The following is a 23,180-nucleotide window of genomic DNA, read 5'->3' as shown; positions in this document are numbered from 1 at the left end:
ACCCCGCACACCCACCCCGCACACCCACCCCGCACACCCCGCAGCCCCTCCCTGCACAGGCTACTCTGCCCACGCGCCGCCCACGCGCGCTGCCGCCCACGGCCACACGGCCACAGACGGCCACACGGCCACAGACGGCCACACGGCCACAGACGGACACACGGCCGCGCTCTCACGCTCACAGAATCACCGCCGCACGCTCTCGCACTCACTCACGCCGCGCTCCCACGCGGGGCCCCCCCGCCGCGGGCCGGGATTCCGCGCTCCGTGACGCCCCGCGCGGCCCCGCCCGGCCGCGATAAAAGCGGCGGCGCCGCAGCGGAGCCGGAGCCGGCCCGGAGCGAGCGGAGCCGAGCGGAGCCATGGCCGCGGGGCCGCCCGGCAGCCGCCGCCTCCTGCCGCTGCTGCTGCTGCTGGGGCCGGCGCTGGGGCCGGCGCTCGGCCAGGGCCTGGGGCAGACGCGCTTCATCTGCACCTCGGTGCCGCTGGACGGGGACGTGTGCGCGGCCTCGGCGCTGGGCACCGGCTCGGCCGAGGAGCTGAAGGGCACCGTGCTGCAGCTGCGGGAGACGGTGCTGCAGCAGAAGGAGACCATCATGAACCAGAAGGAGACGATCCGCGAGCTCACGGCCAAGCTGGGCCGCTGCGAGAGCCAGAGCGTGCTGGAGCTGCCCGGCGAGGGAAAGGGCAGGAAGGGCTTTTCCAAGAACACCATGGGAGACCTGTCGCGGCCGGCCGCCGCCGAGACCCTCAGCCAGCTGGGGCAGACGCTGCAGTCCCTGAAAACCCGGCTGGAGAACCTAGAGGTACGCGAGGAGAGCCGGAGAGCCGCACAGCCGGGCACCGGCAGACGCGGGGACCGGGGCACCCGCGCACCCCAGCACGGGGAGTGCGGAGCCGGGCACCGGGCAACCCGCGGAGCCGGGCACCGGGAGCCGCCTCCCGGTGGTAACAGCCCGCTCCTCTGCTCGCCCCTTGCAGCAGTTCAGCAGGATGAACTCCTCCAGCCAGACCAACAACCTGAAGGACATCCTGCAGAACAAGATCGATGACCTGGAGAAGCAGGTGCTGTCGCGGGTGAACAGCCTGGAGGAGGGCAAGCTCAGCCCCCGCAACGAGTCCGAGGAGCGCGGCAAGATCGAGAGCACCCTCACCTCGCTGCACCAGCGCATCAGCGACCTGGAGAAAGGTACCGGGCGCTGCCCACCCCCGCCCGCCCGCGGGACCCCCGGGCCGGCTCCCGGAGCTCCCCCGCCGCTGGGGACCGGGCGCTGCCGCACGATGCGGAGCAGCTCCCGCGGGCGCATCTGCCGAGCCCGTCCCGTTGCCCTCCCCGGGAGCGGTCCCTCTCCCCCAGCTTGGCTTTCCCTGTGGCAGGGGTCGGGACTGGCTGATCGTTAAGGTCCCTCCCTACCCAAACCCTTGCTCGGTGGTTCCTGAGGCGGCCGGTGCCCGCGGGCTCCGCACCGGGGGTGCTCCGGGCGCTGCCGGTCCGGGGATTAGGGAGCCGCGCGGCGCCGGAGGGATTTGCTCCTCGCTGCCATCTCAAGGCCCGTTACATAACGGGGTGGGGAGGGGGGGAACCCCAAAGGGACAGCGAGGGGGCCCGGCAGGAGCCCACCGCCTCCGCGCTCCCACAGGCCAGAAGGACAACCGGCCCCCGGACAGGTTCCAGCTCACCTTCCCCCTGCGCACCAACTACATGTACGCCAAGGTGAAGAAGAGCCTGCCCGAGATGTACGCCTTCAGCATCTGCATGTGGATCAAATCCAGCGCCTCCCCCGGCATGGGAACCCCCTTCTCCTATGCTGTGCCCGGGCAGGCCAACGAGCTGGTGCTCATCGAGTGGGGCAACAACCCCATGGAGATCCTCATCAATGACAAGGTACAGCCCCGGGGCGCGGGGAGGGTGCTGGGCTGGGGGGGCAGCGTGGGAGACCCCCGCGTGCACCACCCTGACCCGCTGCCCGCAGGTGGCCAAGCTGCCCTTTGCCATCAACGACGGCAAGTGGCACCACATCTGTGTCACCTGGACCACGCGGGACGGCGTGTGGGAAGCCTACCAGGACGGCACCCAGACGGGCAACGGCGAGAACCTGGCCCCCTACCACCCCATCAAGCCGCAGGGTGTCCTGGTCCTGGGCCAGGAGCAGGTAAGGGCGGGGGCAGCCGCGGGGTCCCTGCCCGGCCGGTGCCCACGAGGGGACGGACGGGGCCACCCGGCCCCGGTGCCCCGGTGACCGCGGCTCCTCCGCAGGACACGCTGGGCGGAGGCTTCGACGCCACGCAGGCTTTCGTGGGGGAGCTGGCCCACTTCAACGTGTGGGACCGCAAGCTGAGCCCGGGGGAGGTGTACGGCCTGGCCACCTGCAGCTCCAAGGCACTCGCGGGCAACGTCATCGCCTGGGCCGAGGCCAACATCGACATCTACGGCGGGGCCACCAAGTGGACTTTCGAGGCCTGTCGCCAGCTCAACTAGGGCCACGGACAAGCGAGAGAAACCTCCTCAGCGGGTTCTTTTATTTATTTTTTTTTTCCTCCTTTTTTTGCGCAAAAAACAACCGAGAACGAAGCCACCCGACTTGTCCCGGGAGCAGGGATGCCCCGGCAGCGGGGCGCCCGTCCCCGGAGCCCCACGACCCTCCGGTTTCTGTCTTGCCAACGTCCTTCAACGCCTGCGTGCCTTGGCCTGGCGCGGCTGCGCCTCCCCGCCGCCCCCCGGCCCGGCCCCCGCTTCGCCGCCGCTTTCCTTGGGCACCGGCGCCTGAAAAGGCTGCGGGGCCCGGCCCGGAGCCCCCTCGGGGCTCCCCTCTGTCCAGCCTGACCCCCCCCGGGAGGGTGGTGCCTCCAGAGTTGGGGAAGAGTTCCAACATCCCGCCCCAGCTGCGCTCCGAGGAGGGGCGACCCCTCCGCTCCCAGCCCCGGGAGGAGCCGCCCCTTCCCCGGTGAGCCCCGCGCCCCTCCCCGGCCGGCGCTGCTCCCGAGCACCACAGCCATAGCCCCGGGCTGCGGCGGGCACCGGGGCGGGACCCCCGGCGGGACCCCCCGGCCCCGCTCCCCGACCTGCCGCACTCAGGTACCCCCGGCCCCGCCGCCTGCAGCCCCCCGAGGCTCCTACGCGCCGTAGCTGGTGACAAATAGCCTTTACCGTCCCCTCCAGTCCAGCTCCCACTGACAGGTCTGAAGCCTTTCTGCTTTTGATAATACACTCTCTTGTTTCTCTTACTGTAAAGGGAAGTTTATTACCAATAAAAAAAAAAGGGTATTTTTATGAAGATAAGAAAAAAAATTATATAGAATTATCAGCGCTCCCTGAGGAAAAAAAAAAAAAATAGTGCTTTGAGATTCTGCAGGATAAAAAGAGATAAAGAAGCGTATTTTGAGATAACAGACGCATTTTGTATGGTTTCCTTTTCTAAACTCCTGATTTGTACTACAGATTGCACTCCCCAGCCCCCCTCCTGCCCCCCAGGGCAGCCCTGGGCGGCAGTGGAGGATGAGGCAGAGAATTCACCCGGGGCTCCAGAGCCTCACGACCAACTCCAAAGATGCGGCAAAGAGACGGGCGGAGCGGAGGGGTCCGGCGGGGCCGGGAGCTGCCCCCGCCCGGGGAACGGAGCCCGGAGCCCGCCCCGCCTCGGCTGCTCCGCGGAGCCGGCGCAGGCAGCAGCACCCCCAGAGCGAGACCCCGCGCACGGCTCAGGGCAGCGGATCCTCAGCCGTGCTCTTGGTGCAAGAAAAAAATCCCCGAACCATCGAGAGTTAATTTCAGTTCCTCCCAAGCCCCCGTTCACGTCGGCGAGCACAGGCACAACCTGCTGAGAACAACAACGAGACCATGGCACGGGTTTAACCTCCAGCCCCAGGTGCGTTGGATTTGCCAAAAAACCACGAAAGGGTGTGATGTCAACGCAGTGTACATAGTGTACAGTAGGGGAGAGAATTAATGTATCTTAATTTGTCATTATTTTGCTAACCAAAGCTGTACATTTTTCCTACTCCTGGCTCTGTCTCCTTTGGGATTTGAAGGGGTTCTGACACCCCACGCATCCGGCCCGCATCGGCAGTTCTGACAATGCACTGTTTCTACGGATTCTCATGCTTTTTCCATTTTATTGCTGGGATTACATGAATTGTTGACTTTATTTTTACACAATAAAGCGTGAAGAAAGACACCGGCTTCTCTCACATGTGTCTGTTCCCTGAGCAGCCAGTGCTCAGCAGCTTGTCTTTTTCCACAGGAAGGTTTTGTGTGCCTGCATGAAGCAGAAATTTCTGCCCAGTTCTTCTTGGAGCTGGCTCAGACATTCTCTGAGCCTCTCTGCCAGGCTGTCTCCTTCTCCTGTACCCTCAAACCACGTCTTTCCCTGCTTTATGTAACACGGCACACAAACGGATGCATTTTTTCCTCAAGCCACTGGCTGGAAGCTCTCTCTGGGTCCTGCCAGGCTGGTGCAGGGGACAGTGGCACCCCGGGGCTCTGCAGGAGATGCTCCCGGTGCGGGCACCACGACGAGCCCCGGGACCGGCCGCCTCCACCCCCTCCCCGCGGCCCCGCCGCTCTCTCGGGAGCCGGGCTGGGCTCCAGGCTCAGTTCCTGGAAGGCAGCGCTCCCAGGGGCAATCCGAGCCTGTGGCTCACAGGGTGAAGTGGCTGGAGGCCACTCGTGTGCCACAGACGGGGACAGGCCAGCACAGCGTCCCCAGCACTGTCCCCGAGTGCTGCAGCCTCCCCCCGACCCACAGCGGCCGTGCCACACGAATTGCACCGAAGGTACAGGGGCGGAAAATCATAATTTGTTCCTTGCAGCCAGCCCAAAGCGATCTCCCACACAGCCCCCCCGAAACGCCCCCGTCCCGCTGCAGCTGGGGACGGGAGTGGTGCGGATCCAGCCCGGCTCTGCCTCGGCACGGGCAGGACACGGGCCAGCAGCAGGGACACGGTGACAGCCCCGAGGGACGCAGCTGGGGCAGCTCAGCAGAGCCCTCGCTGCTGCCACGGCTGCGGCCAGCGGCTCTCAGCTCCCGGGGGCTGGGGATGGCCACGGGGAGGGACACGGCAGGGGACACGGGGAGGGACACGGCAGTGGTCACAGGGAGGGACACTCCAATGGCCACGGGGGACACTGGGGGTCCTGCAGCCACTTGTGCTGCATCTTCCCAAGAACTTCCCCAGTCACTGCAGCCTCTGGTAAAGGTGTCCCTGACTGGTCACCTGCCACCTCCCACACCTCCAGCTGCTCACAGCCACCCCGGGGTCCCGTCCTTCACCCAGCCCCTGCCACCCCCATAAAGCCTCTTCTGCTCCTGAGCGGAGCGTTCGCTCCTGTGGCTGCTGCACGTCCTTAGTCCTTTCTAGGACGCCTCAAGCACAACCATTGGAATAAAAGGGAAGGGAGATGCTCCGAGCCAAACTGCAGGGCTGGGAACCAGCCGCGGTTTTCACACCAAAAGCCAGACTGGAGCAGAGTGACACGTGCTGGGCACCCTGGGGAGGGGACAGTCGGCATCAGGAATCTGCTGGGGGCAAGAGGAAAGGTGAGACATCAGAGCTGTTTCAGGGCACTTCACTGAGCCCCACAGGGACAGCTGAGTGTGATGTGCCACCCGTCCATCAGCCACAGTCAGAGAGGAGGCAGGGGACTGCCACGGCTGAGGGGACAAGACAGGGCGGGCAGCGACAGGGGCACAGTGGGCACAGCGGGCACCGAGGGGGTGCTGAGGAGAACGGTGCAAGCACGAGTTCCCCCTTCCCGGGTTCCCCAGATCCCCCCAAGTGCAGGAGGGATTCAGAGCAGTGTCTCCCCAGGCTCACGAAGGCAGCAGCGCCGCAGAGCCGCCCCGCACGCCCCTGCCCGGGCACCGCTGCTCCCCAGCCCTCGCAGCAGCTCGGCCCTCGCTGGCGACGCAGACACGTCCCCCTCGCCCTCAAAAGCCAGCTGCTCCAAGGACAGGCTGCTGGGTTCCGTGTCACTGGGAACAGCCCACATCCTCGCCAGGGGATGCTATTTATACCCAGGGAAGGGCGGCAGCTCCTGCCTCGCTCAGCCCCCAGCCCTGAGTAGGGCCTTGGCCCGGGGGTGCTGCCACAACACTCTCGGCTCTCCCCGTGCCAGGGTGGCATCCCAGCGCCCACCCGCTGCTGCAGGAGAGGGAACGATCCATGCCCAGGCAGAGGCTTGTGTGCCCTGCAGTCTGAGCTGCAACAACAAAACGGCCCCAACACGCTCGGCTGTCCCCGGGTACCCGGCAGACAGCGCCGCGCTGGAAGTGGGGCTGTCCCCAGCCCAAGGCCGGGGCAGGGCAGGGCGGGGGAGGCTGCGGTGGGATGTGTGTGCTGTGGGAGCTGCTGTGGGAACTCCAGCGGGTAACGAGCCCCCCGGCTCATCGCCTCCGGGCTCCCCGGGGCTTCGAGCGACCCTCGAACTCTTAGCCCCCCCAAAAGCTGCGACTACTGATGGGTGCAGTCAGCTCAGGCAGCGAGAAGAAGCAGAGCAGCCCCGGCCAGGGCCATCCCTGTCCCTCCCTGTCCCTGTCCCAGCTCGGCGCTGGTGCAGCTCCAGGCACGATACGCAGCGGTGCCAGCTCCTGCGGGAGGGAGGGAGGGAGGATCCTGGGAGAGGTGAGGAGAAGCCCGGCCCATCAATCTCGCACCGTCCTGACACCTCCCGCTGCACCAGGAGCCGCTGCTCGGGTTTGGTGGCAGCAGCGCTGCGGTGGCAGCGAGCGCTGGGATCAGGGAGCGCCTCCCCGCCCTAGCGCACAAATCCAGAGCTTTTAGAGCGGCAGAGCAGATGGAGATCTTGGGCTGCGTGAGGACAGGCCCCAGGACTCGGGAGATGGCTCAGAAATGCCCACGGGGGGCGAGGGACAGTCCTTAAGGGCAGGAGGCAGCTGGGATTTACAGCTCTGATCCGGCTCCTCCGGGACTCACATGGCAGGGAAACGCCTGGCCGGGCTCTTCGCATTCTGCTACCTCCTCTGCTCCCACCGCTCGGGACAGCTCCTCCGGGGGCTCCGCGGGGTGAGAGGAAGTGATGGGGCGAGGAAAACTGAAACATGCTATGTTTTACAGAGAAACACTCCCGAAAACCGGAGACAGCGTGTCCTGAAACGGCCTTTCCCACATCCCTGCTTGCACGGGAGCGCCGGGGGCCGCCTGCGAGCGGAGCTGCCTGCGGCATTGGGACCGGCAGAGTCCCAGAGCATCATCGCCACGCAGCGCCCGAGGCTGCGAGGCACTTAATAAATGCCGTTGTTGGATTAATTAGCAGCGAATGTGTCACGCCGCGCCAGGCCCGCGCGGCTGCGGCAGCACATGGCTCCAGGAGACCCGGATTAAATAAATATACATGAGACAGGCGGTGGGAGAGCCCCGAGCAGCGAGGGAGCCTCAGCTCCCCGCCCGGGCAGGGCTGCGCCGGGGAAGCCGCAGCACCGTCGGGCAGGGGCTGCAGAAATCGCTCTGCCTTCACCCCCGAGCGGGTTGTACATCCCCTCCTCCCCAGCACCGAGCCCGGGCGGCGCCGGGAGCAGCAGCAGCCCGAGGGATGACGGCCCCGGGAGCTCGGGCAGCAGCTCCAGCGTGAACTCCCCGAGCCGGGGCCGAGGGGCTCAGCCGGCTCTGGGCATCACGGGGAGGGTTCCGGCTGCCAGACACCACGCGGGCTTCCCAGGGACACCGAGTGGCTTCAAGAAGCCACCCTCAGGCTGGCACTGCAGGAGGAGGAGGAGGAGAGCAGGGAGGTACGCGGCCAAACACTGCAGCCGGGCAGGGCTGGGGAACATCCCGGCTCGGGGAGCACAGGGATGGGATGGATCCCTGCGTGAGAGGGCAGGGGGAGCAGGGCCGAGTCCTGCCAGGGCCGGAGCACAGGGACCGGCCGGGGCACTGCAGGCAGCTGGACACCTCCCCGGGCATCGAGTCAAGGCCGACAGACCGTTCCGGTCACAGGCGTGAGTCACTGGCTGTGACAGCGGCCCTCAAATGCCACTCGGGAGCCTTTGCTGGCAGAGCATCGGTTCCTACACCCTGTGGCACTGCCCGGCCATCCTGGCCAGCGCAGCCGGGGAGGGGCTTCCTCGAGCCCTCCCTCCCTCCGGAGAACACAACCAGAACCGGCCGGGGCCGCACGGAACCAGCAATTCCAGAGCAAACGTTGCTTTTCACAGCCCGCAGCCTCTCCACGGTCCAGCTTCCCCAGGCAGGCTGACTCCGGGCAGCTCCCGGCAGCAGGAGACCCCATCCCTCCCCCACGGGGGGCTGGCAGCTGCTGAACACAGACCTGCCCCCCGTTTTTGCCTTCTCAGAATCTTTTCACAGCCTTTTCCCGGGCTCCTCCTCCTGCGATTTTCCCAGCTGCTGTCAAACGTCACCTTGGCAGCTGCTTCCTCCATCCTTCCTATTCACCCCGACGGATTATGGAGGGGCCGGGATCTCAGACTCCACCAAGGAGCTCTGGGCAGATCCTCCTCTGGCTGGGGGGCCCATCAGGGATCCTGACCCCGTCCCGGGGGCACAGAGGGGAATATCACCCCATCTCCCACCGGAGGGTCCCCCAGTAAGCTGTTCTCTGCCCTGGGACAGCCCATGGGGATGCACAGAGCAGAGGCAGACTCTGTCTTCCAAAGCTGATTAAAAATAGATGCAGCATCAAACTAATTATGGTGATTAATTAGCATTTGTGGAGCAGAGTGAGCACAGGAGGGGGCACACGGGGAGGAGTGGGTGGTGCAGCGGGGTCAGGGCCCACCCTGTGCTGCCCCGGCACCCCCAGTGCCCCCGGCGCTCTCCAGGACTGGGGGTACCGGGGCAGCACATTTGGGGTGTCCCCAGGCCCCCACTTCCCTCCGTGTCAGCAACAGATGCCAAACCCCACAGCGCTGCTGGAAATTAGGTCAGCGATGGCCGGCGGCACGTTGGAGCACGGCTCATCCTGCCGAGGTCTGGTGCGAGGTGCCACAGGGCAGCCCCGCACCAGCGGCCACCCCCGGGCCGGCTGGCAGCGAGGGCAGGAGGGATGCAGAGCTCTGGGGCAGCCTACAAATCCCTCCTGCCCGGGAGGGGCGAGCAGGGCTGCGGGGCTCCCGCGTGCCGCTGAGCCGGTGCTCGTGGGAGCCGGGAATGACAGCATCCCGAGCACCCCACACCCCTGGAGTCTGCCCCCCAACACCCCATGGGGCGGGGAAACCCCCCAGGGACACGGCGGCGCCGATTTCTTCCTTCTGGAAAGCGGAGCAGCACCCCAGGTGCCTACAGTGACGGTGCCCACCCCCTGCTCACACCTCTGCAGCTCCCCAAAACCTCCCCGTGCCCGGGGACCGGGCGATTTCAGGCACCGACGTTGGATTTGGGATGGGCCATTACTATTCATGAGCTCCGTGGAAGCGCCCAGGGCTGGGAGCGGAGCCCCGGGCCGGTGGATGGCGGCGATCCCGGGCTGCCCGGGACCCCCCAGCCCCGTCCGCCTCGCACTCCCGACACCAGGGCCCGTCCCAAGGGCCGGGGCAGGGGCTGCGCCCCCGGCTGCGGCTCTGCTCCCCTTTCCAGCCGCTCTGGGGAGCCCCTCCCGCCCCCTCGCTCCCGGCGCAGTTTGGCAGAGCCCGGGCGGGCAGGAGGACGGGGAAAGGAGCCCATTTCCAGCAAAGTGGAATTTATCCACCTGCAGTCGGAGGCGTGACGAGGCTCGGGGCGGCCTCGGGGACCTGCCTGACCGGGGGGCTTCGTCCTCAGCCTGTGCAGGGGGACTCGGCTCAGAGTTGTTGTTCCCAAGGGACTGGGATGTCCCCGGCCCCGCTGGTGCCCCGCGGGTGGGGCAGAGCCCGGCTGCCGTTCTGCCCTGCCTCGGCAGCTCAGGCACGAGCAAGAACCACATCAAACGAATTGGATCCCAGTTTACGGCAAACAAAGAGAAGGCAGGTGACATTTACCTAGCGGAGTAATTGATATCCGAGTAATTTGTTGGAGTAACCTCATTACGCGCCAGCTGGATTTCCACACCCTCCCAATCCCACTCATTACAAACAAGGTTTGTGTGTTAATCAGAGCGCTTTAATCACGGTGCTGCCCACCATCCCTCCGGCAAGTTACAAAGCCACCAGATTTATCACAGACTCTAAACACTCGCCCAAGAATCGCTGGGGATTTCATTAGCAGGCAGCGCTGCTCCTCGGGAAAACACCGCACATTGGTCCCTCAAGTGATGCACGGGGGCAGAGCCGGCTCCTGGCACCACCCCTCCTCCCTTCCGCAGGCTGTCCCTCCATCCCGGCCCGCCTGATCGCCTCCTCCTCCTCCTCCCCGGCGCAGGCAGGAGCTGTTCCCCCGCCAGACACCGGCTCCAGTCACAACACGAGCCGGGAGCCGCCGGCAGAGCCTCCCACGCCGGGAGCGCGGCGCTCCCCGCGGCCCGGGGCTCCCCGAGCGCGGCCCCACGAGCGCGGCCCCACGAGCGCGGCCCGGCCCCACGAGCGCGGCCCGGCCCCACGAGCGCGGCCCGGCCCCACGAGCGCGGCCCGGCCCCACGAGCGCGGCCCGGCCCCACGAGCGCGGCCCCACGAGCACTGCCCGGCCCCACGAGCGCGGCCCCACGAGCGCGGCCCCACGAGCGCGGCCCGGCCCCACGAGCGCGGCCCGGCCCCACGAGCGCGGCCCGGCCCCACGAGCGCGGCCCGGCTCCCCGAGCGCGGCCCCACGAGCGCGGCCCCACGAGCGCGGCCCGGCCCCACGAGCGCGGCCCGGCCCCACGAGCGCGGCCCGGCCCCACGAGCGCGGCCCCACGAGCACTGCCCGGCCCCACGAGCGCGGCCCCACGAGCGCGGCCCCACGAGCGCGGCCCGGCCCCACGAGCGCGGCCCGGCCCCACGAGCGCGGCCCCACGAGCACGGCCCGGCCCCACGAGCGCGGCCCGGCCCCACGAGCGCGGCCCCACGAGCACGGCCCGGCCCCACGAGCGCGGCCCGGCCCCACGAGCGCGGCCCGGCCCCACGAGCGCGGCCCGGCAGTGACCAGCTGGGCTCTGCAGGCAGAGGCGCGGCGTGCCAAGCAGGCGCTCCAAGAAAAGCAGGAAAAAGCGTGTTCCTAAGGAAACATCCTGCATGGAGCCCCCGAGGTGGGAACCAACCCAGGAATTAATCACGGGCAGCTTTCAGAGCCTTGGTTCATGTTTTAAAAGCTGATCCAGCTGCCGGGATGCGGACGAGGCACTCCCAGCGTGTCACCATGGACAGACCCAGCTCATGGGGGACCCCCTGAGCATCCGTGGGTTGCACCCCCAAGAGCGGCCACCCCTCGGCACCTCTGCTCTGCCCCCTCCTCCTGCTCCAGCCCCGGCGTCTCACGGCCGGCTCTGCTCAGCAGCGATGGCTCCTTGGCTACCAAACCCACGCAGCAGCCCAGGAGGAGAAGGGAGCACCTCCCACGTCCCCACCCTCGGGGCCCCCAGTCCCTCAACAGGAGAGAGAGATCTGCTGCCCCACGGATTTGCTGCCTTGCTTTGGGCTGAGCCCTGCACAAGCTGCTCCATCACCCTAATGACACAGCTCATAATCACCTCATTTGCTATTAATTTGCTTGTCAAGAGAAATTCCACTGATTTGCTTTTAATTAATGGGGCCTTAAAATAAAGCAGGGGGAGAGGGAGGGAATGGGGGGGGGGGGGTGCTGGCAGGGTTCTGGTGAGAGGATCAGGGAGGATCAACCAACACCAACAACGGGAAGAGCAGCTGGGGGGGAGAACTATTTATAGGACAAAAGGAAGGGGAAAATAAAAAAAAAAAAAGGACAAAAGGACAAAAAAAGAAGAAGGAACCAAAAGCCCTGCAAGGGAGCCATGACGTTCCCCAGCTCCCTCTGCACACCCGGGCTCTATCCAGGAGCCACCACATCCAAGAGGCCTCAGCTGCCACAGGATGGAGGGACCAGCACTAAAAACGCCCATTTAGAGTCAGAGCAGGGCCCAAAGCTTGGGAATGCTTTGAGATCCAAGGGACACAGCTGCCCCAGCCAGCCCCACAAATTCCAATGCTCCGGGAATGGGGGAAGGGAGGGGGCTCAGCTGCCTGGCCCAGCTCCACACCCAGACCACGGCTCAGACCTGCAGCTGGACCTGGTTTGGAGAATCAGGAGGGAAACAGCCCCTCCTAAACCCACCCAACCAAGCCAGAGGGAAGAGGAACGAGAACCGGGGGCAGGGAGGGGGGAAATCCCAGTGAAACGCATCCCCCGTCCTCGGCTGGAGCGTCCCAAAATACAAAGCCTGAGTCACTGGAACTCAAACTGCACAGGCAGCACCTACACTGCCACCAGCTCCAGACACGGAGGTGGGAGCTCATCCCACCCAGCTTCAGACACCTGGCACGGAGCTGCTCCCCAGACTCCCTCAGAACCCACAGAACAAACAGACTTGCATCCTAAAGCACCTCCTTGGGACGAGAGAAGCAAGGCAGGGGCAGGGATCCTCCTTCCTCAGCTCCGAACACAACGGAGGGAGCAGATCTAGAGCACCTGCAGCAGAACCATTCAGCATCTGGGAGTCAGGAAACCCAACCCCAAGTCAATTCTGCCCCAGTTTGTCACCCAGGAGCCATCACTGGGCAGCCACATCCCTGCCCCAACCTCACAGCTCATTCCCCAGCAGCACGGGGTGACCAAGCCCTGAGACACCTCCAGAGTCTCCCAACCAGTCCCAGATGAAATGGTGAGAAAACCCCACTGGTGATAACAGGAGGATTTACAGTCAGCAATCAGTATTCTCCTCTGATTTCCAACAAGTTACACCCAGAAAAGCCAATTTCCAGCAAACAGAGAGTTAAAAAAGACAAGCCATGTCTGAGTTTATTTCGAAGGACACTCAAGCTCCAGTCTCTGAGTTTCTGTTAAGAGGCTTCAAGCATTACAAAGCGATTTTCCCTTCCCAAGGTTATAAACCAATTAGATAAAGACCAAGTTAATCCCTTATTGTGTCCAAAGAGCCACAAGCAGACACCAAACACAGAGATTAGTCCCTTCCTTTAGGCACTCGCATGTGGGCAGCTGGAAGAGCATCCCAGGCACAGGCAAAGCCCAAAGGCAGCAGCACAGAGCCCCGGCTCCAGCAGGGCTGCCCGGGGGCTGCCAGGACACTGCAGCACCATCCCCCTCCTAAAGCCTCCCCAGGTGACCTCATCCAGAGTCATCTGAGTTTACCTGCACTTGGAAGGACAGGAGTTCAGAGCCTCACGCAGAGGGAAGCTGGGGAAGTGATGCAGAGCCATTTTTTATGTTGTTTTCTTTTTTTCTTCCCCACCCGATTTTCCCTCATCCCCCAGGCAGAGGCAGCTGGGGGTGCTCAGGCCAGCCGAGGACAGCAGTGTCCCCAGCCCTGGATCCCTCCCAGCTGATCACACGGACCCTCTGAGGATCAAAACACCCAGATCCCAGCAGGAGCACCCAGCAACAGCCCCTGAAGAGCCCCAGCCTCATATTCCTGTCTGAGCTGGGCTCAATTCCCCTAGCTTCCACCCGAATCACAGCTTTAGCTGCAGAGCCTCTCCTGACCAGCCCAGCCCAAATCTCTTATTGTCAAATACCAAACAGAAGCACAAAAAGACCCCAAAATCACCAACAAATCAGGGACTAAACCCACAGACAGTCAACATGAGAGTAAAGCCAGCCACTCACTGGGGCAGGAGAAGTCACAGTCCCACACACTGAAGATTCCCCTGCTCCACCAGGGCCATCCTGGAGGAGCTGCTCCCCACAGAGGCTCCTCCAGCACAGCTGAGCCCAATGAGGAGCCTCACTCAGCACACCTGAGCTGACTCTGCAGTGGGAGTGGTGTCACCCAGAATTTGAGAGGAGCCAGGGATGACCCTGTGACCTCCTAGCACAGGCCAAAGCAAGCAGAAAAGCCAGATGGATTTCCATGGTGTTCTGGCCACGAGGTGCAGGAAGGAGCTGTCCCCTGCCCACGCTGTCACTCGTGCCTGAATTTGTGACAGGCTTTAGGACACTCCCCATGGTCAGAGAAGTCACTGGTTTGTGTGGGGCTGGAATGAGGAATGAACTGATCCCTGCTGGCTGTGGCTGTCCCTGCTCCCTCGGGGCAGGACAGGCCTGGCACAGGAGGCTGTGTCTGTGCAGGGAGGGGACACGGCTGTCCCCGTGTCCCCTGTCCCCTGCCACAGCCAGTGCCAGGCACCAGCCCAGTGCTCCCTCTGCCCCTGGCCTGGCAGCAGCCCTCAGGATCTGCTCAGGATCAAAGGAGCAGCTTCCACTGTGGTTTTCCCTTGCAGGCTCTGTCCACCCACAGACAAACCCTGGTGTGAAGCAGCTCCGAGGGTTCCCAGGAGAGCAGCTCCTGCATGGGGCCTGGGAGCTGCAGTTTTGCCTTTTAGGACCTGTCAGTGCCTGTCCCCTTCTCCAGCACTGCCAGGACCAGCCCCAGAACTGCCCAGATGGCCCCAGGGGAACAGAATTTGTCACTTCCTCCTTTTCCCAGCAGGTTCAGGAGGGACAGCTCAGACCCCAACACAACAGAGGCACAACAGGCTGGGTTTTCTCCTCCCCACCCAGAGCAGAAAAGAACAAAAGCTGTAAAACAAAATGTATGCAAAATTGAGGTTAAACAACCATGGGGGCCTGACCTGATCACCCCTCCCCACCCCCAGGAAAGCATCCTTCTCCTCTTCAGGCTGGAACCTTACACAGCCACACCAAGATCTCCCAGCGCATGTTCTGCTCCTGCTGCTCTTCAGGAACAGTCAGGAACCACCTGCCAACCTCATCCAGGATCCCACACCTTGGGAGAAGCTTTGGTCCTGCAGGCTGGATGAAGGTTGAGGATGATTTGGGCTCCTCAGGCCGAGCTGGGGCTGGGCCAGATCTCCAGCCTGGGATCTGGGCACCTGGAGCGCTCTGTGTGCCAGGAATGACGTCCCCATGCTCCTGAGAGGGAGATGGTTCCTCCCATCCTTTTCCTTAGATGATACTTCTTCCAGAAGAGCTAGGCAGCAGGACTGCTGCTCCCAGAGATGTGCAGGGGAATGGGAGAGCCCAGGCTGTAGGGACAGGGGGAAGCTGCTCCAAAAACAGTGGGAAGGGAGGGCTCTGTGCCACAGAGGTGTGGTGGGAGTCACAGGCTGGCTCTGCAGTGGCAATGCCTCAGCAACTCTGTAAATCAGCCCCTGCAGCTGCACAAGGACTCCGGTGAGGTGTTGCACACTTACACGTCAGCCTTTGCTTACACAAAGATTTTAACAGTACTTGAAAAAGAACCCTGAGAAATTCACTGCATGGACTCTCCCTGAGCAGTGGCTGGTGCTGTCCTGTGGGACACAGCCTGGCACAGCTGTCCCTCGGGGTGGCACTGGGCTCCTGCATCCAGCAGGACTCAGCCTTGGTGCAGGAGAGGACCCAGCGAGGAGAAGCTCTGCACTTTCTTCTGGCACCAGACTAATCCTCCGATCCAGCCTCTTTTTTGCTGCTGGGAACAAAAATGAGAAAGTAGGAAGTAGTTTTAAAAAAAGTAGAAGCCAACAGGCACAAATAACTGGCACCTGGTGAGTTTGGGCTCCGGGCACCTCAGTCAGATTTAGCCCTGAACTGACACTGGCTCACCTTATGTAAGAGTGGGGGACTCTGACCCTCCCCAGGACCTGGGGGCCAAAACCAGCTCCCTGCAGGTATTTCTCAGGTCACACCTGTGGGAGTTAGGGCTTTGCTTATGACCAGTGCTGAAAAAAGACCAAATCCCTGCTGCCCTGCCCCAGCTCAGGACACGGTGCTGGCAGAAGCAACGTGTGAGGCAGCGTGGCCACACGGAGCAGAAATCACCTTCCGGAGGCAGCACATGTCCTGACCTCCCCACTGAGCTCACCTTGTTACCCTGCCTGTACCTTTAATGCCATTACTGCAGCTCAGGCCACGAGCAGATCCCCTCTGCCCGCACACCCACCTCACTGGGCTGGCAGGGACAGCCTCCAGCACCTCCACTGGAGCACAGGGCTGCTTCCGAAGGTACTCCCTGGACCTGATGTCAGCCTGGAAGCAAGCAGGAAAAGGAGTGAGCATGGGCTGAGCAGCCTGGCTGGTGCCTCCTCTGTTATCCCAGTGTGCCCATCCACCCTGCTGTCAGCACATCCCACCAGGAACACTGGATGGCTCAGGAAGGCACAACAGCCTGGGGCAAGGAGAGCACCAACCACATCCCAGGAACTGTTAGAAAGTGTTGCTGGGCACTTACTGGGTGTTCTTGCCCCCACCCTGAGGTGTTGGCTCAGCCCTCTGGTGCTGCACGACACCACCAGCAGACCCTTGATACATCACAAGCACATCCCAGCCTCTTGGACAACTTTGAGGACTGGCAGTTGATTTTTACAGTCCTTCAAAGTTTTTTCTCTTTTAGAAACTTTTGTGCTATTTCCGAGCAGCTGCTGTGCCCACCTCAAAGGCAGTGTCTCTCCCCACCTACAAAGCAGGATGTGACCTTCTCAGCTGGAAAAGCTTCACAGTGTCTGGTGACGAGCTCAGAAACTGGGTTAACACATCCCTGAGGACTGTCCTTGAAGCATGTGCTGCTCTCCACCCTGTGCTGCTCCCCAGGAGCCTCTCCTGCACCCCCAGGCCCATCACCCTGAGCCCTTGGTGGAGGCTGTGCCTGCTGCTGGAACCTGCTCCACAACTGCAGAGCCTCCTGCCAGCTGAGAAGGAGAGAGTTACATAAGAGGTGGTTTGTTTGGGAGATTTTTTTCCCTTCTCTCTATAATTGGACAGTTTCATAACCGAACTGACAAATAACTTTGATCACTCTTCAGGATGAGCGATTACGTGATGGATTTTATAACCAGGGAAGCAGGCTGCTCAATAGTCCCCATGGGCAGAGCAAGGAGCAGGAGGCACAGCTACCAACTATTTTTCTAGGGAAGAAAAACCCCAACCACATTCTGCTGAGAACATCAGCTAGTGCTTGATGAGGTGGCAGTTCCCAGGCAGGGCTCACTCCTAACACAGCATTGGAGTCAGCTTAAGGTGGTGATTAACCACAGGCTAATCAATAAGATGGATCACTGCCCAGCAATAATCCCCACAGATCTGAGTTATTTTCAGAGGGGATGAGTGCTGGCTGTGGAAATGCTGCTTTGCCTGTTACCTGAGGGGCCAGGGTGGTCCCTGTGCACAGCAGGCTTGGAGGGGTGCTCCCAGAGGGAGCTGAAGTCTGAGGACACTGGTGACCGATGCTCAGTCCCAGAGGAGAGGCTGATGCCTTGTCTCATTCTTCTGAGGGCAAGTGCTCAGCATTTCACAGAGGGTGACCTTCAGGCCTGCCCTTCCTGGTGAGCAGCAGCCCCCTCCTGAGCCACCCCAAACCCGCTGGGCACTCAGGGGCAGCTGAAGGAAGCAGCAAGTGAGGAGGAGGCTGGGGAGCAGCCAAGCAGGAACCTGACCCAGAAAGAGCAGAGCAGGCTCCCAGGGCAACCCCTGGCAGCTGGAGAGTGGCACCAGCTTGTGCTTCCCTGCTGGGCACAGGGACCTGGGAACGAGCAGGCTGCAGCGAGGGCAAGCACCAGGGAGGGGTCTGACCTCTGCCAGGAGCAAGGGCAGCTCTCTCAGCAGGGTCTGGGGCTGCTCCAGGGCCACTCAGGGTGAGTGCTGTGCTGATTATTCTGGGATGGCAGCTCCTGCCTACCTCAGCTCCTGCTGGGGAGCTCCCACATTCCAGGCAGGACCTCACCAGGGAGCACAGCTCTCATGGCTGGGCCTGGCCTGGCACGTGGAACAAGGACTGAGTGGAATGTAAATACTGATTGCAGGTGACAAGGGCAGCTCATCCCCCTGCTTCCTCCAGGAGAGATCTCACTTCTCTCATCTGCACCACAGCCAAATCCTTGGCAGCACAGCCACACTGTGGGCTGAATGCAAATGGACCCTTCCTGCTCCCTGCCTGGATAACGTGCATTCCTGGGAAGCACCACATCCCCATAAGCAGGAGGCCTGAGCTCCCACAGCGGCTGCACTGCACATGCTGCCCTCACACAAACCTCAGGAGATGTGGGCAGCTGAGCTCTCACACACCACTCCATCTCCAGGGCTGCCAGAACTTCCAGACCAGGACTTGATGATCCCCAAGTCACTCCTGCCACTGGGAAATCTGTAAGCACTTCTCCTATCAGGTCTGCAATTTCTGGTGACATACCATGGCAAAAAGGTCATGACAGCCACCTGTGGCAGGATTCTCCACAGCCTCCTGCTTCTTAACTCCAGCTACAGGTGCTCAAGAGCTGAGCTTTCAGCTCTGCCTGTGCCAAGAGCTGTGGCAGTCACCACACAGAGGAAGCAGAGCAGGGACAAGTCCCATTGAAAGGTTTAAGTGCCCTCATCTCCTGCCATCCCTCTAGAGTAAACACACTCCCCTGTTGGATTTTTCATCTCTCTGTAAGAAAAGTAGTAATAATTCATTCCCTCACTCTAAGAAAAAGGTCACAGGGAACAAGAAGAGTCTCTGAACATGAGCAAATCCTGGAGATGGCTGGAAGCGAAATGAGGGTGATGAAAAGCTCCAAGACACCTTTCTGTTTCCAAAGGGAATGCTTCTCCCTTCCCTTTGAACACGCAGACTGCAGAGCTGGCTCGGAGCTCTGCAGAGGCATCTGTCCCTGGCTGGAGCAGGTTACATAAGGAGCTGCACCAGCCTCCTCCAGTCTGGCAGGTACTGGGGCTGAGACTGGAAACTGCAGCTCTGCTCTGGACACCCCAAGGCTTGCTTTGCTCCAAGGAGTTAAGATTTTGGGGTAGTCTATAAGCAGAGTCACAGTTCCAGGGAACACTGCAGCCCTGGAGCAGCGCCCAGTGGGGTCACCCAGCCCCGCGGGCTGCTCAGGTGGGCACACCCATGAGCGCACCAGCCTGGCACAGCAGCAATGCCAATGGGCTGTCCCAGGACAGTGTTAGGGACAGGGAAACCCAGGCAGGCCCTGGGGTCACTCCTGGCTCTGGGCCGTGGAGCCACCAACAGTAGAGTGACCTCAGGGAGAAAGGAAGTGCTTGCCAGGCCAGAAGTCCCAGAGGCTTTGAGCTTCTCCAGAGCCTTTCCCCAAGTTCTGCTGCGCTTTCAAATCAGCCAAGGCCGAGCCTCGGTGGCAGCTGCAGCTCGGTGACAGTGATGCAGTGCTGTCACCTGCTGGCTGCTGGCTCCGTGCAGAGTGCGGCAGCGGGAAAGGCCCAGAGGAGCAGCACTGCAGGCCGTGCCAGGCTCCAAGCGCCCGGGGAAACTGCATTCCCAGCTCCTGGGGATTAACACCAGCATGGGGAGCTGCCTGCAGAGAGGAAGCAGGCAATCAGGCTGGGTCTGCAGGCAGGGCTGGGAATGCTGCTGGGCACTGCGTCAGGAGAACGGGCCTGGAAGGGTCAGTGAGCACCACCACGGGCTGGGGGAACTGCCCAGCAGGAGGGTGTCCCCAGCAGAGGAGGGGCAAGGCGAGGCTCTGGAGCAGCCCAGGGCTCGGCAAACACGGCAGGCTGCCCCTGCTCCCTCCCCTCGGCGCCGTACCTGCCGGATGGGCTCCGGGACGCGGAAGCGGCAGCAGGCCCTGACCAGGCGCACGGCCGTGCCCAGGCTCACCCGGTGGCCCACGGACACGTACAGGGGCTTGGAGCTGTTGCTGCAGCTCCGCAGCACCTGGGCAGTCAGAAAGGACAGATCAAGCACTGAAGAGGCTCATTTGAACACACACAGAGGAGCAGTGGAATTAGGAGCCAGCCAGAGCCCTCGGGTGGGGTGGTGGCTTTGTGTTTGGAGCTCCCAACCTTGCTGATCATCTTCCCCATCCCAGTGTCTCCTGCAGGGAGTGTCTGTCCCCCGTGGCCCTTCCCCAGCTGCCCGAGGATGCTCTGGGATGCAGGAGCTGTGCCAGCCCAGGCTGACAGCACACACAGGAAGTGTCTCCCAGCTGCCTGTTCCCACTCTGCTCTGAATCAGCCGCTCCCAGACCGATCCCGGGAAGCTGCCAGGGAACTGGCACCTCTCCCAGACTGCAGCTCACCATTCAGGCTGCTGGAGCACTTCAGGTGCCACAGCCACGGACGCGAATGCTCCCAGCACTTGAGCTGCCAACTCCCTACAGCCACCTGAGCTCTCAGGGAGGAGCCAGCAGTGTCACTGGTCACCTGTTCACACCTGCCCTCCTGCACGGGATCACTGAGACAGCCCCACTGTGGAGAGGGACAAGTGGCCAAGTGACAGCTTACCATGCCCAGGACCTTCCCCGAGGTGCCTGTCAGTGGGAATGCCTCTCCTGACCTCTGCAGGGAACGAACCTAGGGATAAACACACACCCGGTCAGCTCATTAGCACGTAATTGTAGGTAGTTGTTGCAAATTCCCTTGGGATATGAAAAAACAGAAACAAATCCCAGCCTGGCCTAACCTGCTCCCTGTGCAGCTCATCCCTGGCCAAGCCATCCACGTGCAGGAGGTTCTTGGCCACACCGATGCATGGCAGGTCTGTCAGGACTCCGAGGTGACAGGCTATGCCAAATCCTGCCAACAAGGAGCCACTGTAGCTGTAGGCCACCAGGGAACATGAATGCCAAGGGGCAGCACAAGGAGCAGGAGAGCAGGGCTCTTCAGGAACAGCCTACCTCTGGGATGGAGCAGGCCATTCCCATCTACGAGAAGCACCTGAAAAACCCAAAGCAGAAATGTTATTTCCTGGGCACTGAGAGCACTCCAAGGAGCAAGCAGGGCTTCTGGCTCTGGGGGAAGAAGAAATCTCTCTTGGTTCCTCAATTCTCCCTGTAAGGCTCTTCCTGCCTGTGCCTGACCCTGAAGCAGCAGCAGTGTGGGACTGGCAGTACCCTGCACACACCACGGGCGGCCTGGCTGGTCCCAGCTCCACATCCCTGCTCCCCAAGGAAAGGGAATGGATGCTCCAGCACAGCTCTGCCCGTGCCCCTCCTGCCCCAGCAGCTCAGGCACAGGAAGGAGAACCCCTTCCCCAGGACTCTGCAGCCCGGACAGCCCAGCTCGGGACAAGGGAAACACAGCACACCTGAGGCTGGAGCTGGGGCTCCTCCTGCTGAAGTCTCTGCACAGCTTCCACCAGCACAGGGGCCTCTCGGAAGGCCAAGAACCCGGCCACGTACGGGGCGGTGACGGGCACCATGCGGCAATCCTGGTACAGCACCTGGGGCAGGCACAGACAGCACCCTGCCAGAGAGCCCCTGCACATTCCAGAGCTGCTCCTCTGCTTCGTGCCCTCTGCCCATCCCTTTTAAACCCAGGGACAGCTCACAGGAAACGGTGCAAGGCACCACAAAACAAAGATTCCTGCCTTGCCCTGTAGATCACAGCAGGACTTGAGAATCAGTTCATTAAAATCCCAGCAGACAGCATCAAACTTTATTTCTGTGCTTGTTAGAGCTTTTATAGTGAAAGATAATTTTTATATCATTTTGAAAGCTGGGAAAGAGACCAAAAATCTTTATTAGTTCAAGTAAAATGACTGTGAGAACTGAGACCCACGGCAGGTTTGGAAAAGCTTTCCTATGTCACAGCCCATATTATCAGCTGGTTCCTGGCAAGAGCTCCCCCATAGCAGCCTGCACACACCTCCCTCTGCCCCCAGGCACCAGCTCCCCGAACAGGCACTGCAGCTCTTCTGGCCCGGGGTGAGTTCCCAGCCATGCCACAAAACTCCTGCAACTGGGCGCTGTTTGCATCACACCTTCTGAAACTTCTGTCTAAATCGTTACAGGCATTTTGTGTGCGTGTGTGTGTGGCTTTTTTTGTTTGTTTGCTTTTTTGTTTTGGTGTTTTTTTGTTTGTTTTGGGGTTTTTTTTGTTTGGGTTTTTGTTTGTTTGTTTTGGGAACACACAATTGAAAGCTTTGCTGAACACACACAGAACCACGGAATGGCTTGGTCGGGAGTGACCTTAAAGCCCATCCCATTCCACACCCTCTGCCATGGGCAGGGACACCTTTCTCTAACGCAGGCTGCTCCAAGCGCCGTCCAGCCTGGCCCGGGACACTTCCAGGGATTCAGGGGCAGCCACAGCTTCTCTCGGCCGCTGTGCAGGGCCTGCCCACCCGCTCGGTGAAGCATTCCTCCCCAGCATCCCCCTGCCGCTGCCCCACGGCCCCGTGGTGGCGGCGCGGCCCGGGCCGGCGGTACCTCGAGAGCCGGGTAGCTGAGCACGACCAGGGAGGCGCAGGCACGGCTCTCGTCCCCCTTGATGTAGGACAAATCCACACCTCCCACCCGGCGCAGCCCGGAGAACTGCGGGTCCTTCTGCCACGGCTCGGTGTCCTCCTCCACCAGGCCAGCCCTCAGCCGGGCCTGCTCCCTGCGGGACCGCCGCGCTCAGAGCGGGGCCGCCCCGGCAGCCGCGCCCCGTTCGCTGCCCGGGGAGCCGCCAGACGCCGGCCGGGGGCGGAGCACCGGCGGCTCGTGCCGAGGGTGCCCGTGCTTCGTGGGGACGCGGTGCCGGGGGGCCCCGAGCGCGGCCGGGCCCCGCCCGAGCCCCGTTACCGCTCCCCCAGCCTGAGCCCCCGTTACCGCTCCCCTCCCAAGCCCCGTTACCGCTCCCCGCCCGAGCCCCGTTACCGCTCCCCCAGCCCGAGCCCCGTTACCGCTCCCCGCCCGAGCCCCGTTACCGCTCCCCCAGCCCGAGCCCCGTTACCGCTCCCCGCCCGAGCCCCGTTACCGCTCCCCGCCCGAGCCCCGTTACCGCTCCCCCAGCCCGAGCCCCGTTACCGCTCCCCCAGCCCGACCCCCGTTACCGCTCCCCTCCCGACCCCCGTTACCGCTCCCCGAGCGAGCCCCGTTACCGCTCCCCGCCCGAGCCCCGTTACCGCTCCCCCAGCCCGACCCCCGTTACCGCTCCCCTCCCGACCCCCGTTACCGCTCCCCGCCCGAGCCCCGTTACCGCTCCCCGCCCGAGCCCCGTTACCGCTCCCCCAGCCCGAGCCCCGTTACCGCTCCCCGCCCGAGCCCCGTTACCGCTCCCCCAGCCCGAGCCCCGTTACCGCTCCCCGCCCGAGCCCCGTTACCGCTCCCAGCGGCGCCGCCGGGCGGGGGACGCGGCCATGGCGCGCCGGGCCCGTCCCGCAGCGCCGCCGTTCCCCGGAAGGCGCGGCCGGGCGCGGACGTTCCGGGCCGGCGGCCCCGGTCCCGGCTGCCCCGGCAGCGGGCGCGGAAGGAGCC

The 23,180-nt window shown here is 62.8% G+C and overlaps 2 protein-coding genes across 7 annotated transcripts; one reads left to right on the top strand and one right to left on the bottom strand.

Moving 5' to 3' along the window:
- Positions 1–310: 310 nt before the first annotated feature.
- On the top strand, positions 311–3,292 carry NPTX1 (neuronal pentraxin 1). Its single transcript, XM_021534113.3, has 5 exons — positions 311–806; positions 982–1,189; positions 1,641–1,885; positions 1,974–2,153; positions 2,258–3,292. Exons 1-5 carry the CDS (start codon positions 363–365, stop codon positions 2,477–2,479), a joined length of 1,299 nt encoding a protein of 432 aa, XP_021389788.2. The 5' UTR covers positions 311–362; the 3' UTR covers positions 2,480–3,292.
- Positions 3,293–12,816: 9,524 nt separating this feature from the next.
- On the bottom strand, positions 12,817–23,179 carry ENDOV (endonuclease V). 6 transcript variants are annotated; one of them, XM_085556585.1, is made up of 10 exons: positions 23,027–23,179; positions 22,149–22,320; positions 21,026–21,160; positions 20,616–20,655; positions 20,402–20,514; positions 20,224–20,292; positions 19,526–19,654; positions 15,935–16,020; positions 15,598–15,680; positions 12,817–15,463 (listed from the first exon to the last, which is right to left on the bottom strand). In XM_085556585.1, exons 1-9 carry the CDS (start codon positions 23,062–23,064, stop codon positions 15,599–15,601), a joined length of 864 nt encoding a protein of 287 aa, XP_085412711.1. In that variant the 5' UTR covers positions 23,065–23,179; the 3' UTR covers positions 12,817–15,463; position 15,598. The 6 variants fall into 6 exon arrangements, with proteins under 6 accessions (XP_085412711.1, XP_085412712.1, XP_077643536.2 ...); XM_085556586.1 differs by having other exon boundaries at positions 12,817–15,460; XM_077787410.2 differs by lacking the exon at positions 15,598–15,680.
- Between the last annotated feature and the right edge of the window lies 1 nt (position 23,180).

Source organism: Lonchura striata, chromosome 18 (genome assembly GCF_050655825.1).
Source record: "Lonchura striata isolate lonStrDom1 chromosome 18, ASM5065582v1, whole genome shotgun sequence".
Classification (NCBI taxonomy): domain Eukaryota; kingdom Metazoa; phylum Chordata; class Aves; order Passeriformes; family Estrildidae; genus Lonchura; species Lonchura striata.
Note: the sequence above shows the minus strand (reverse complement) of the source record. Positions and strands in the feature narration are given on the sequence as shown.